Genomic DNA, 14,022 nt, shown 5'->3' with positions numbered 1-14,022 from the left:
TGTAGTGGAAAGGTTGTTTATGTGTGATGTGAAACAGATTGCTTTCCAATTTCAAGATGGTAGTTAGGCAAAAGGTAAGACAGGCAAAACAGATCTCAAAAACCTAGCAAACTTCCAGTAAAAAAAAACTTGACTAGAAGGCAGGCCATATTTGACCAATGTATTAGCTGAAAGTTACCTAGAGCTTAAAAACAGATACAAGTTCTTTGACTTTTTTTTAATGGAAGTATAGTTGGTATATGGGGCGTCTCTGATAGCTCAATTGGTAAAAAAAAAATCTGCCTGCAGTGCAGGAGACCCCAGTGCCATTCCTGGGTCGGGAAGATCTGGAGTAGGGAAAAGCTACCCACTCCAGTATTCTTGGGCTTCCCTTGTGGCTCAGCGGGTAAAGAATCCGCCTGCAATGCAGGAGGCCTGGGTTCGATCCCTGGATTGGGAAGATTCCCCTGGAGAAGGGAAAGGTTACCCACTCCAGTGTTCTGGCCTGGAGAATTCCATGGACTGTATAGTTCATGGGGCCGCAAAGAGTCGGACACGACTCTCACTTCCTTAGAGCTGATGTATAATATTAGTGTCATGTATACAATGAGTGATTCAAAATTTTTACAGATTATACCTCATTTAAAGCTGTGCAAACACTGGCTCTTTCCCTGTGCCGTAGAGCGTGTCCTTGCGGCTTATTTATTTACACACAGTGGTTTGTGCCTCCTGACCCCTTTTCCTTCCCTGCTCCCCTAACCCCACTGGCAACCACTAGTTTGCTCTCTGTATCTCTGAGGCTATTTCTGATTTGTTATATTCAGTCATTTATTTTTTAGATTGCACACATAAGTGATCACATATTCATCCTCTGCTACCCTGCCCAGCAAACCCTAAATTTTAAAATTCGATATGACCCATCGGATGCCGATGTGTTCTTTGTCACTTACAGGTGAGGAAAGGGAAGTTTCCAGAGAAAATCACTTGCCAGCACTGCACAGCCCGTAAGGAGCAGGGCTAAGGCTTCAAGGTCAAATGTGCTGAAGGACGTCCTCGGGGTTGGGAAGGGAGCACGTGTGTCCAGATCAGGCCGTGGAGGGAAGATGGGTGGAGACACTGAGGGTTTACATCTCCCAAGGAGCGTAGGTTCGGATACATTGGCCAGCGTTTCAAGGTGAGCACCAGTAGAACAACATGCCAGGAGGCTCTCACTCAGAACTTTCCAGATGAGAAGAGGACAAAAGAGCAAGGAGAGGAACGGAGGAAAAACACAATCTGTGTAGGATGGAGAAGTGGAAAAGCACAGGCAAGCTTAGTTTAGACACGATCCCGTCAAACGGCCGGATGGGATGCACTGTTGATCCTACGATTTACATTCCTTGTAGAAAGTAAAAGATGTGCAGAAGAGGTGAAAGAAAAATAAAATTATTCTGCTCCATGAGACATCCCAGAGGCAGATGACATTGTTTAGTGGCTAAGCCATGTCTGACTCTTTTGCAACCCCGTGGACTGTAGCCCGCCAAGCTCCTCTGTCCATGGGATTGTCTAAGCAAGAATACTGGAGTGGGTAGCTATTCCTTTCTCCAGGGGGTCTTCCCAACCCAGGGGATTAAACCACGTCTCCTGTGTCTCTTGAATTGGCAGGCAGGTTCTCTACCTCTGAGTCACCTGGGAAGCCCAGGCAGATCATAGAGAGAGGCTAAAAGATACCCAAGAAATGCAACTGCAAATAAGATCGGAGGACAGTAACATGTCATACAAAGGAAGTGGCAACACACAAAAAAAGTTCATAAAGCAGGACCGAGTAAAATATCCTTATTATATTTTTAAGAAACAAGGAAATCTGGGGAGAGTATCTACCAAAACCCAAATGCAGGCAGTGCAGCTTGGTCAGGAAGGGTGAAGGGCAAGAGCAGAGAAGATTCTGGAAAAGAGCAGCGTTCCCCGCCTCTCTCTATCAGGCTTCTGGCCTGCTGCATGCTCTCTTGGCAGATCAGGTCCTTACACTTTGACCTGACGCAGTTTTGAGGGCTGCACACAAGTCCCACGGCCCCAGGTACCCGGTACAAATCGCCAGGAGAGTCCAGGAGGAAGCTTTAGCTCCACGCAAAGGACAGCATCTGACCTCCGGCCCTGGAGGATACCGTTGCAAAACACGGGAGGCAAAAGTCAAGGAAAACTGTAAAACGTGCGCGCCTCCCGTGAGACTCGTGGAGGGAAAGAGACGCAGAGGGCAGACAACACAGCGCTGGTCATCTGAGCTCTCAGGCTGAAGGCGGGGTTTACCCCCGGTTCTGTTCCTCTCAAGCTGTTCGATTTTGTGCAAGTTATTTAAGCTCAGGGACTCAGTCTACTCATCTGTAAAACGGGAGTGATTATAGGAAGGCCTGGGCTTTCCAGTGAAGGGGATACGCTATGCATCGCCCTTTACTATAATTAATGGGGCTTCTTTGAAAAATAAGAATGACTTTCTCGTCACCCCCAGGCGAAGGGCTGGGAGCAGTAAAAAGTACATCGTGGAAAGACACCTTGAAAACAGGATGTTGAGGTACTGCTGTGACTGATGGAAAGCCATCAGTGACGGTTCCCGTCACCAGAGCCTTGAGGGAGTTGCTGAGAAATGGCGTCACTAGCCAAAAAGCTAAACAAAGTCCAGAAAGACCTGAAGGTTTGACACTGAGGACCATGCATTGTACATCTTTATCCCTGATCTGAGATTGTAAAGAACTGATACCTCTAGAGCCGGAACAGGGAAGTAGAAGTTAACAGTAAAAGGCATGCGAGGAGTAGGATCTGGGCTTTTGCCTGCGAGTGGCGTCAGCCCCCTGATCCCCACTGTATTTCTGAGTCTTCTTTTTCTTTATCCTTCTGCAGCTCCGCTCCCTCAGGTCGGTTCGTGGTTGGGCTGGTCCTTACATCCAGGTGGCTCAGAGGTAAAGAATCTGCCTGCCAGTGCAGAAGACACAGCCCTGGGTTCCATCCCTGGGTCGGGAAGATCCCCTGGAGGAGGGCATGGCAACCTCTCCAGGGTTCTTGCCTGGAGAATCGCATGGCAGAGGAGCCTGGTGGGTTACAATCCACAGCGTCTCAGAAGAGTCAGACACAACTGGGCAGGCATGTACACACGCATGGTGATGCCCACCTCATGAGGTTCTAATGTTTATTCAGTATGGCAATTTTTCACTGTGCCTGGCACATAATAAACACCACATGTGGTTGCTTCAGAAGGACATTATGCTACAAAATTAGCGCTATTCCACTTTTGAAATCCCAACTGGGCAATTTTTTTAAATTGGGAAGCTGAAACTAAAGCTTATTCAGAAGAGTGCAGACATGGCTTGATCAAGAAAATATTGAAAAAGAAGATTAATGAGGGTATGCTTGCTGTGTTACAACACTCTAAAGTCAAGGAAGAGGCCAGCATGTTGAAAGAAAAGAATCCAGCCCAGAAGCCAACTGGGGTCAGAAGACATACTCTCTCTCCTAGATACAAAGTTCTTCTGAAAACAAAATGTCCGCATCATATTCTCTGGCAGGTATTATTAAGTATGATGATTTTGTATCTTCTGCAGAAGACAGCAGACACATAGGAACACTCAGAGTCTGTTTGTTTGACAGTCGTAGGCATTAATGAATTCAATCTGCCTCTATTTTGCTGGCCTAGCAATTTCTGGACTCATACAATTAACAAGAGAATAAATATGAGAGAATGGGAGGTAAATGAGGAAGACCTCACGTGATTATCACGGCCCGTAGGGAACAGATGAGTCTGCTTGGTGTGAGGGTTACCCTCACAGGATACCCTCAGGGGCGTTTTCAGGACATAGTTACAGGGGAGGGGAAGTAACAGACTCACGCAGCGGGCAGAGAGACGCTGGTCCCTATTCAACGTTCTCCACGAATTACACTTTCATGAAATTACAATTTCATGCAATTTCACAAGCAACCTTTTCACTTTTTTTTAGAATTGCCCCGTCTTTACCTGAAATGTTCAAAAAAAGACAGAACAGCAGCTCTTACCTGTTCAAAATGTTTCTTCAATAATATGAAAAACAAGACATACTGAAACCCAGCGGCTGCTTACAGAAATACTGGAGTGGGTAGCCATTCCTTTCTCCAGGGGATCTTCCCAACCCAGGGGATTAACCCACGTCTCCTGTGTCTCTTGAATGGGCAGGCAGGTTCTTTACCTCTGAGTCACCTGGGAAGCCCAGGCAGATCATAGCTCGTTGCAGAAACAACGAGCTTGTAGATCTCGGGAGGGCAGGTGCTTGGAGGTGACGTTGCTCTAAGGACCCGCCTACTCCCCACCGCAAGAAAGATGCTGCAGCGTGCTTGCATGCAACACAGCTCAGATGAAGATGAAAACTCAGTTCATTGTGTTCCCTTAAAAAAATTACATTCTACATCGCCATATTTCCACATCCAGATTTTAAGAACTAAATTTCAACGGAAACTTTTGAGTTACTTTCTGGCCTGTTTCTGTATTTGTCTTTTTTTTTCCCAAATGGGTGCATGAGTGCTTCTCACAGGTATCCCCTGGACTCAGGACAGAGTGTGTGTGTGTGTTAGCTGCTCAGCCATGTCCAACTCTTTGCGATCCCATGGACAGTAGCCCGCCAGGCTTCTCTGTCCATGGGATTCTCCTAAGAATATTCGAGTGGGTCGCCGTTCCCTTCTCCGTGTCATTTTTTTTTTTCTTTTTCACTTGTCTCTGCTCTGTTCTGAACTGTTTCTTTACTTATGTTTCTTTAAAAGCCTGTGTTGGGAGTCAGCTCTCCCACGAGGGCCTTGTATGAAAAAGCCAATTGGAAAAGACTAGCTCCCCTTTGATTTGATAGTACTTCATGCTTGCTGTGTCCAGCCAGCCATCTGCAGCTACGAACTCCCTGCTGAGGAGCTGGCGGGGAGACAAATGGAGAGCTATAATGAAGTCTCCATGTCACGTGAGCAGAGTTTTTGGCAGTCTGGCTGAATTAAGACCATAATCTTTTACGGAAGTCATTCTACACGGAACTATTCACAATAAACATGAAATTAAAAGCGTGATATAGTAGTGACCCAAAAGGAATGTGAATTGTTCTCCAGGACCCGCGGAGACCCGTGGATGAACTGTTGATAGAGTCTCGCTCCAGCTTTCCTGAGAGTAAGTTAACCTCTGAAACCGTGCTTTTGCGTATGAAAATATAACTTGTGACTTCAAACAGGGAATGCCAAACACTTGGATGAAAACTGTTAAATGCAGGATGTTGTTAGCAAGTCATTTTGATTTTTCAAATCATCTGAGTATTTCATGTTGTATGGCTAAATAACCATTTGGAGAACCAAGGTTTATTTAAATTTTTACCCCATGACTAAAGCATATTTGGACAAATAGCATGTTTTATCTAAGAGACTATTGGATAAGCTGAAAGGAATGTGACTTTATGTTGCCTCTTTACTAGGATAAGCTATGTTTGTTTCTCAAACTGTATAAATTGCTTATTCTTTTTTGTTCATTTCCAATTTTGCTGCCAGAGGCTTTATACGCACTGGGGGATACATGATTTTCTGAGTATTAATTTTTTTTTTAACCAGCAACCTAAGGGTCTGAGCATTTAAATGATTTAACTGGCTATATTTTTGTTGACCTTGTTTATCATCCTAAATTTTTGTAAACTTTGTTGTGTAACATGATTATTCTCTGAATACTGGGAATCCTGTCTGAATGGGAAATGACTGGCTTTTATAGCCAAGTTATTATTTCTAGATCACTACGGGCTCCTATTCAGAGCAATTTAAGCTAAATGGATGTTTTGTGCAACTACAGTGAATAGTATTTTTATTTCTGACCAGGACATGCTGTGGAAAAAAGAATCAGCCTTAACAGTTAGAAACACCACAATCATGACTAGATCACGTTCATTATTCTTTAAAATATCCTGCAGCACACGCAGTCATCCACAGCAAGAACGTAGAGGAGACCCCGGCAGTGTGTTAACCCTTGCAGACACCACGGTCCACTGCAGCTTTGGTTTCCTGCCTGAAGTGTTTCATATACTTGCATATTTTGTTTGTTTGTTTGTTTCTGGCTGCACTGGGTCCTTATTGCCGTGCAGGCTTCTGCCGAGCTGCAGCCCGGGGGCTTCTCATTGCGCTGGCGTCTCCTGTCGCAGGTCACGGGCTCCCGGGCCCTCGGGCTCCAGACACAGGCTCAGACTCACGGGCTTAGAGGCTCTGCGCAAGCAGGGTCTTCCCAGACCAGGGTGTGAACCAGTGTCCCTCGAATTGCAAAGCAGATTCGTAACAACTGGGGCACCAGAGAAGCCCTGAAATATTTTGGTTTGGTTTCAGTCAGAGTCTCCAGCTGCCACAGTCTTCTCTGATGACGTTGTTATCAGGAACTCATCCACATAGCTTCTAAACCCTTCCTTCACTCCTGGACAGGTTCTAAACCTGAATCCATGCCCTCAAGAGAGGTGTCATTGTACAGCTCGGGAGGTAAGAAGTGGGACCTGAGGGTCACTGGACCAAAATCAAGGTGTTGGCAAGGCTGTGCTCCTTTCTGGAGGATGTAGGAGAGATTTCTGTTTTCTTATCTTTCTTGGCTTCTAGGCGCATCTGTGTCCCTGACTCATGCCCTTCTTTCTCCATCTTGGAAGCAAACAACAGGCTGAGTCCTTGAAACAGCACTATAGGGGCTTTGCAGCTGGTGCCGTGGTAAAGAACCCGCCTGCCAACGCAGGCGACGCAAGAGATGCGGGTTTGACCCCTGGGTTGGGAAGATCCCCCGGAGGAGGAAATGGCAACCCACTCCAGTATCCTTGCCTGGGAAATCCCATGGTCAGAGGAGCCTGGCAGCTACAGTCTATGGGTTTGCGAAGAGTCAGACACGACAGAGACTAAGTGTGTGGCTAAGCACACACACTGCATCGCTTCACTCTGACCTCCTCTTCACTCTGACCTCCTCTTCACTCTGACCTCCTGCAGAAGGTCAGAGTCCTCCCTTCTGCACGTCTAAGGACCCTTGTGATGACGCTGGGTCTGCCCTGAGAATCCAAGCTCACCTCCCTGGTTTGAAGGCAGTTGGTCACCAACCTCAGGACAGGCTGCTGATTTTACTCTCCTGGGCCCCAGGGGCATTGCTTAGTGGAGAGGTCTCCAGAACTTGGCAACCTGGGTTAAATCCCTCCTGGCCTCATGGACCTGTTTGTGCTGCAGTTTCCTCGTCTGTGGAATGGGGAGAATAGTATCCCAGAGATTTATTGGAAGGGTTAAACTAATTTTAATAAAACACGTAGAGCTGGAACATAAAAAAAGCATCATTGAACATAGTTAGTTTTATTTCCTTTCCAATCTCTTATGTTCAAACTCCTTCCACTCTCTCATTGTTTCAGCTGAATGATTGAATGATTGGTTCAAGCAAAGTCCCTGTCTGTTTTGATCATTTATCTTCCTGAGTTTAAAACTCCCGTTTCACCTGCCACCTCTACTCCCATCCCCACTGGTCGCCTTTTATTTTTTTCTAATTGGATGAAAGATTCTTTAAATTCAATTGTTGTTGTTGTTCAGTCGCTCAGTCGTGTCTGACTCTCTGCGACCCCATGGACGGCAGCACGCCAGGCCTCCCTGTCCTTCACCATCTCCTGGAGCTTGCTCAGACTCATGTCCATTGAGTCGGTGATGCCATCCAACCATCTCATCCTCTGTCGTCCCCTTCTCCTCCCGCCCTCATTTTTCCCCAGCGTCAGGGTCTTTTCCAGTGAGTCAGCTCTTTGCATCAGGTACTTTACAGTTTCCAAAAGTTTCACACACGTGAATTCGTATAAGCCCAGGACCACCCTTCCCCTACCTACCCCTGTGTCTCTCTCCCCACCCCCACTGACAACCACTGGTATTTGTCTGTGAGAGTCTGTGTCTTTTTTGTTTTGTTCACTAGTTTGTAATATTTTTTAGCTTCCATATACACGTGGTGCCATGCAGTACTTGCCTTTCTCTCCCTGCCTTATTCTACTTAGCATAACGCTCTCCAGGTCCATCCTTGTTGTTGCAAATGGAAATGTTTCATTCTTTATAGCTGAGTAATATTCCATCTTCTGTAGCCATTCTCTGTTGGTGGACACTGGGTTGCTTCCACACCCTGGCGATCGTAAATAATGCTACGATGAACATTGGGGAAGTGACAGTCGAAGTCCCTCAGTCGTGTCTGACTCTTGGCAACCCCAAGGACTATGCAGTCTGTGGAATCCTCCAGGCCAGAATACTGGAGCGGGTAGCCTTTCCCTTCTTCAAGGGATCTTCCCAACCCAGGTCTCCCACATTCCAAGCAGACTCCTCACCAGCTGAGCCACAGACGGAGCCTGAACACTGGGGTGCAAGTATCTTTTAAAATGAGTGTTTTTGTTACTTTCAGGTATTGCCCAGGCGTGACACTGCTCAGCCATATGGCAGTCCTGTTTTTAGTTTTGCAAGAAACCTTAGCGTGGCTGTCCACAGCGGCTGCACCCACTGACATTCCCACCCACTGCACTCAAGGGCTCCCTTTCTCCACATCCTCACCGACATTTGTGACTTGTGGTGTTTCTGCTAATGGCATTCTGAGCGTTGTGAGGTGACATCTCACTGCGGTCTGGGTTTGCATTTCCCCGACGATCACCGATATGATACTGACCATCTTTTCTTGCGCCTCTGCCTTTCCTCTTTGGAAAAATGTCTGTTCAGCTCTTCTGCCCACTTTCAATAAGGTTGTTTGTTTTGGGGGGGTTGAGTTGTAGGTGTTGGTTATATATGTTGAAATGGCTGTTGGTCACCTTTTCATTGTCCTGGATATTCTTTATTGCTCGCACTATTAATTAATACAGACTTCCCAGCTGGCTCAGTGGTAAAGAACCTACATGCCAATGCAGGAGACGCAGGGTCAATCTCTGGGTTGGGAAAATCCCCTAGAGAAGGGAATGGTGACCGACTCCAGTATTCCTGGGAAATCCCAAGGAGAGAGGAGCCTGGTGAGCTATAGTCCACGGGGGCGCAAAAGAGTCAGACAGGACGGAGCAGCTGAGCATGCCTGCATTAATGAATATAAATGACGCAGCGGTATCACTTTCAAACTTCTTTTGCATTTTCTGAATCGGCACTGTGTTTTCAAACCTCTTCACGTGGATCAGTGGGTACTGATTCACTGCCTCTGAATCCGACCCGGTACTCCATGAACTGTATCCATTCAAATCTGATGACACTGCAGCGCGATGCTCTCCACTCTGACGAGCCTCCTGGGACAGGCCCCGCGTGGGCGCGTGTGGGCGTCTCCTTGGCGTACACAGCAGGAGCGGTGAGGAGCTGGTGGTGAGCCCGAGAATGGCTGGGTGGTCTTCTCCCGCCGGCAGCACCTCGTGTTCCTTTATCCCGTTAAAGAACTGAACACAACTCTGCTGAATTCTCTGTTTCCTCAGTCTAATGAGGAGTCAACATTCAGTACGTGTGCACACACTTGTTTGGAGTTTTTCTTTTCATCCTGAGCTCCATCATCCCTTCACGCGTTTTTCAGCTTTTTTGGCTCCCTTTGCTACTCATGCAATTGGGAGCAGCTGCTGTGATGTTTCTCTTTGGTTGGGTTGCACAATGTTTTCTATTTCCAACCCTCACATTTTCCCCGTTTACTTTCTCCTTTTAAAATAAACAGGTCAGGATGAGCAAGAGGCACTTCAGTGTGGGCCAGCAAACGAGGGCGCTTCTTGGCAAGAATTTTCTTAGGAAATGGAGGATGAAGAGAGAGACCTTGTCGGTACGGTTCAGAGTCTATGTCATCTCATATTTAAAAGAGGACAGAGTACTTTCTTGTGCACAAACACTTTATCTGTTTTCCTTACTCTTTCATAGATATTCTATTTCTAATTAGCAGGTTGGATTTTTTTTTTTCAAATTCTGAGCTTTGCTATTATTTCAAGTGAGATTCCTTTCAAATATGAAATTTCATTACGACATGTCTTATTGAAAGCAATTTGTAAAAAACTTATACTCAAAAACTCCGTGAAAAACAAAGCTATGAAAACAAACTCCCATTAAAAATAAAGCCTGAAAATGTATCCTACTGAGGTAGCAATTACATCTGAATTCATTTGAATATCATAAAGGAATAAGTACAGAAATTCAGCAGGAAAATAAAAGAAACTTACTTAATTCAGAACGTAATCAGAGCTTAATCCAGAAAGTAATACAAAACTAAAAAAAAAAAAACTCCAAGGACAAACTGTAGCACTTGCAAACCATTGTACTACGGACAGAGATGATGTTGGTTTGAAAGAAATCATGAGCAGAAAAACAGAGGAAAGGAAAACGGCATTTGAACTCTTGCTTGTAGTAAGCTTCCTAAGGATGATCGCATACTATTCATGTAGGAACTTCAGTAAATTCAGAAAAATCTAACTTAAAACCACTTGTAAAATACCCATATTTCAAGAGTGGATATATTAACATTTCACTTTCTGAACACTGTGAGTGTGCATGTGTTCTTTTAGCAAATGTGCACTGAGCGCTTAAATCGGCAGTGACTGAAGTGTGCAAAGACCCCCGAGTGGAGGAAGGGTTATATACGTGTAAATGCTGGAGTCTACGCTATGGGGATGTTTTATGTCTTTTTATCTCTTTTAGTATAAGGATTATAACTGTCAATTTATTTATCTAAACAGATATAGGTGTAAAAACAAACCGACATATGAGTTAAAGTACAATCATCTGGTGAATAAGATATATACCTCTTTTAAAGGCCATGTGTTACAATTATGGGATTCCCTTGTAGCTCAGACAATAAAGAATCCACTTGCAATGCAGGAGACCTGGGTTTGATCCCTATAACTGAACAATAAAGTGTGTTCTTATCAGATTTCAAATGCATTTGAAATTCTGGTACATTTCCAATTCCAGAATGCTATCACAATGAAAAAGGCTTTTAAAAGTCTTTTCAGGAAGCAGTGTTTTGGAGTACATTTCCAATTCCAGAATGCCATCACAATGACAAAGGCTTTTAAAAGTCTTCTCAGGAAGCAATGTTTTGGAGCTATCTTCTTTTGCATTTGGGCAGCAGAAAATAAATATACCACTTCACTCCTGATTATGGAGGTGAATTGTCTTATTTAATTTCAATGAACATTTCTTTATCATTCTCACTCAGGGGTCAACACGACCATTCATGAAGCAATCCAGCCTTTAACACTTGCACTGAAGTAAATAAACTTAAATTATTAATTATAATTGGAATTGACACTACAACTCTGCCTTGATGGATGATGTGCATATTTCAAAATACACGGATTAAAGGACAAAAGAAAGTCGAAACACTTAAACACTTAAAAACTGGAAGAGAGGAAAAAGCAATGTCCAAGCAACCAACAACAGAATGAAGAGTTTTTAAATTGTCTCTGATCAGTCCGTGGTAGAACATCTGTTGACTTGCTTCCTTTTTCTCTCACTGTTCTGTAGGAATGGCTCTTCTCGGGTCTTCTAGTGCTGTTTGCTCACCTGCTTTCCTCTAATCTACACCAAGTTAATGACTTCCCTCAACTGCCCGCTGTGGACTTGGGGCGTGTAGATAATTTTAATGATTCTGATTACGTTATTGCATTTGCTCCTGAATCCAAGACCACCCAGGAGATAATGAACAAGTTGGCTTCTGCCCCTTTCATTAAAGGTATGTTTTAAGCAGTTCGTGGTCATTTCCTTGTTTGCAAAATACACAAATTCATTTGCAATTTCTTTGATAAACTGTGTTCAACGTTCAAGTATCTAGATTTCGTTAACATTAATTCATATTCCTCTCGAGTATCAAGGAGATTTTCTTACTGGTTACTAGTCTTCTATTGAAGAAATTTTATATTAAAAGGGTGATCCTCATTGTAGTCCTTATCAAAATGAGACAGTCCAGGACCATTCAGACGTATGTTTGTGAGAAGACTCTGGGAAGATTGGTAGGTGGTGACAATGTGGCCTTTTAATCTCTTCAAATACTTCTTTGGTTTCTTCTCTGGCCGATCACCTTGCTTTGCCTGGTTCTGAGTCTGTATTAGGCTTCCCCCATGGCTCAGTGATTAAAGAATCTGCATGGAATGCAGGAAGCCCAGGAGACACGGGCTAGATCCCTGGGTGGGGACGATCCCCTGGAGGAGGCATGGCAAGCCACTCAGTGTTCTTGCCTGGAGAATCCCACGGACAGAGGAGCCTGGAGGCCACAGCCTACGAGGTCACACAGAGTCGGACACGCCTAAGCAGGAGCCCGAGTCTGGGTCTGGTTTGCCTCTGGTGCGCCCACGTGCCCGCCTCTCTTAGCCACGATGGGGTCTAGCGATGAGGCCTGTGAGGAGGCTGACATCACTCCCTTTTGACCTCCCAGGAGCCTACCCACACAGGTGCAGTCAGGAGGGTCTCCCTGACCTCGGGAGTGAGGGACCTGGGGTCTCTTATCCTTACAAAGACACGACTCAGATTCTCCCTCCTGCTGCTTTAGAGCGTCTGTCCGAAGCGCATGGGCTCCGCTGCTCCAGCGGGGGCCCATCCATCTCCTGCCTCAAAACCAAGGGCAACGTGCCCAACAGAACTAGGTGAGAAGGCGCCTCCTGCGACCTCAGAAGGTCAGGGGTGGGAACAGGGGCTCTGCGGGCCCGAGGAGAGAACGAGGACCCTGTCGGAGGAAAGCAGCGGCCCCTGCGGAGCGGACGGGCCGAGCCCGGGGCAGTGAGGCTGTCCCAAACCCCAGCCGCGGCGCTGCCTCGGGGCTGCACAGAAATGTCACCGGCTGTGCCCTCCTCTCCCTCGGCAGGAAGAACCATCTCGGGCTGGCCTGATGAACAGAGCATGGGTAAGCTGGAGCTAAACTATTCTACAGACGCCGTGAGAGTCATCTTTAACAACAACTTCTCATACCATTTGAAGTTTTTGTGGGGACATAGAATCCCCACGATGAAGGAGCACAGAGACCATTCAGGTAACCTTGCTATTGGAAAAAAAAATCTATTTTTTGCTATATTGTCATTAGCCACAAGGAGGCCTATGTGATAGTAGATGTCTACTATCTACAAACATACACAACATAAAGTTTAATTTCTGAACATACGTGAGATTCATTCTTATTAAATAAAGCCTATGATCTTAAGTGTATTTTTTAAAGAAATTATATTGCTATCATTCCTATGTTACTCCTAAATAAAACCTCAAGAAAAGGCTCTTGCTCAATGATTTCCAATCATTAAAAAAAGCAGTGCTTTATTGGCACAAGCAACAGAAGAACAAAACTCAACAAAACATTCTCAACTAATGGAGAGAATGGATGATAAGATTTAATGAAAAGTTGTTGAGAGAGGGTCTTAAGAACATTGATAAAGCACGTCTGGTATATTGTCCTTGGGTGAACCCCCCTGAGAACCCCTACCACCCATTATATTATTGTGGACCAGGAGTGTATTTTGGAACTTTGAAATTCTGATTTTCCCTGTATCCCAGACTGTCCCATATCATCATAATGGGTGTTTTCTTTCTTTCTTTTGTTTCCCCCTAAAGCTCATTGTCAAGTAGTGGATGAAACTGTCATTTGTGAAGCTTCTTTGTTCTGGGAGAAAGGCTTTATAGCTTTTCAAGCTGCTATTAATGCTGCCATCATAGAAGTGAGTATTGAGTTCAAGGAAACTAACTGCTTTGAAAATCTGGTTTTCATAGAGGGTGATCGAATGGCTCTGTCATTGAATTAATTTAGTCACTTAATATGGAACAACATGCTGAATAATCACCCTGCCTAAACCTTACGCCAAGCACTGAGGATTAAGAAAGAAGTAGAACACAGGCCCTTTTCTCCAGGGATCCTGGATCACGGGGCACAGAAATGTGAATAAACAGTTGTGAGAGTTCCGGCTCTGTCATGGGCGGGAAGTGATGGCGAGGCAGGCCACAGACAGAGGATTCTCTGGTGAGATGTATCAAAGGAGACTTACTGACCAAAGTGACACTTCAGAAGTGACTTCACCTGTGTGTAGAATTTCATCCACTGGAGATACTAAGTAAGGATATTCTAAGGAATCGAGA

The 14,022-nt window shown here is 45.1% G+C and overlaps 1 protein-coding gene across 3 annotated transcripts in view; it reads left to right on the top strand.

Moving 5' to 3' along the window:
• The first annotated feature begins 4,832 nt into the window (after positions 1 to 4,832).
• LOC122427794 (ATP-binding cassette sub-family A member 9-like) overlaps positions 4,833 to 14,022 on the top strand; it is a 63,379-nt gene continuing 54,189 nt past the window's right edge. For 2 of the 3 annotated variants that reach the window (XM_043447557.1, XM_043447532.1), the window contains exons 1-5: positions 4,834 to 5,125; positions 9,638 to 9,739; positions 11,434 to 11,641; positions 12,767 to 12,931; positions 13,504 to 13,607. In XM_043447557.1, coding sequence (XP_043303492.1) covers positions 9,644 to 9,739; positions 11,434 to 11,641; positions 12,767 to 12,931; positions 13,504 to 13,607 — 573 coding nt within the window. In that variant the 5' untranslated portion in view covers positions 4,834 to 5,125; positions 9,638 to 9,643. Of the gene's footprint in view, positions 5,126 to 9,637; positions 9,740 to 11,433; positions 11,642 to 12,766; positions 12,932 to 13,503; positions 13,608 to 14,022 lie in introns of all 3 variants that reach the window. The other variant, XM_043447580.1, reaches the window with a different exon arrangement.

This window comes from Cervus canadensis, chromosome 1 (assembly GCF_019320065.1).
Source record: "Cervus canadensis isolate Bull #8, Minnesota chromosome 1, ASM1932006v1, whole genome shotgun sequence".
NCBI classification, from domain to species: domain Eukaryota; kingdom Metazoa; phylum Chordata; class Mammalia; order Artiodactyla; family Cervidae; genus Cervus; species Cervus canadensis.
Note: the sequence above shows the minus strand (reverse complement) of the source record. Positions and strands in the feature narration are given on the sequence as shown.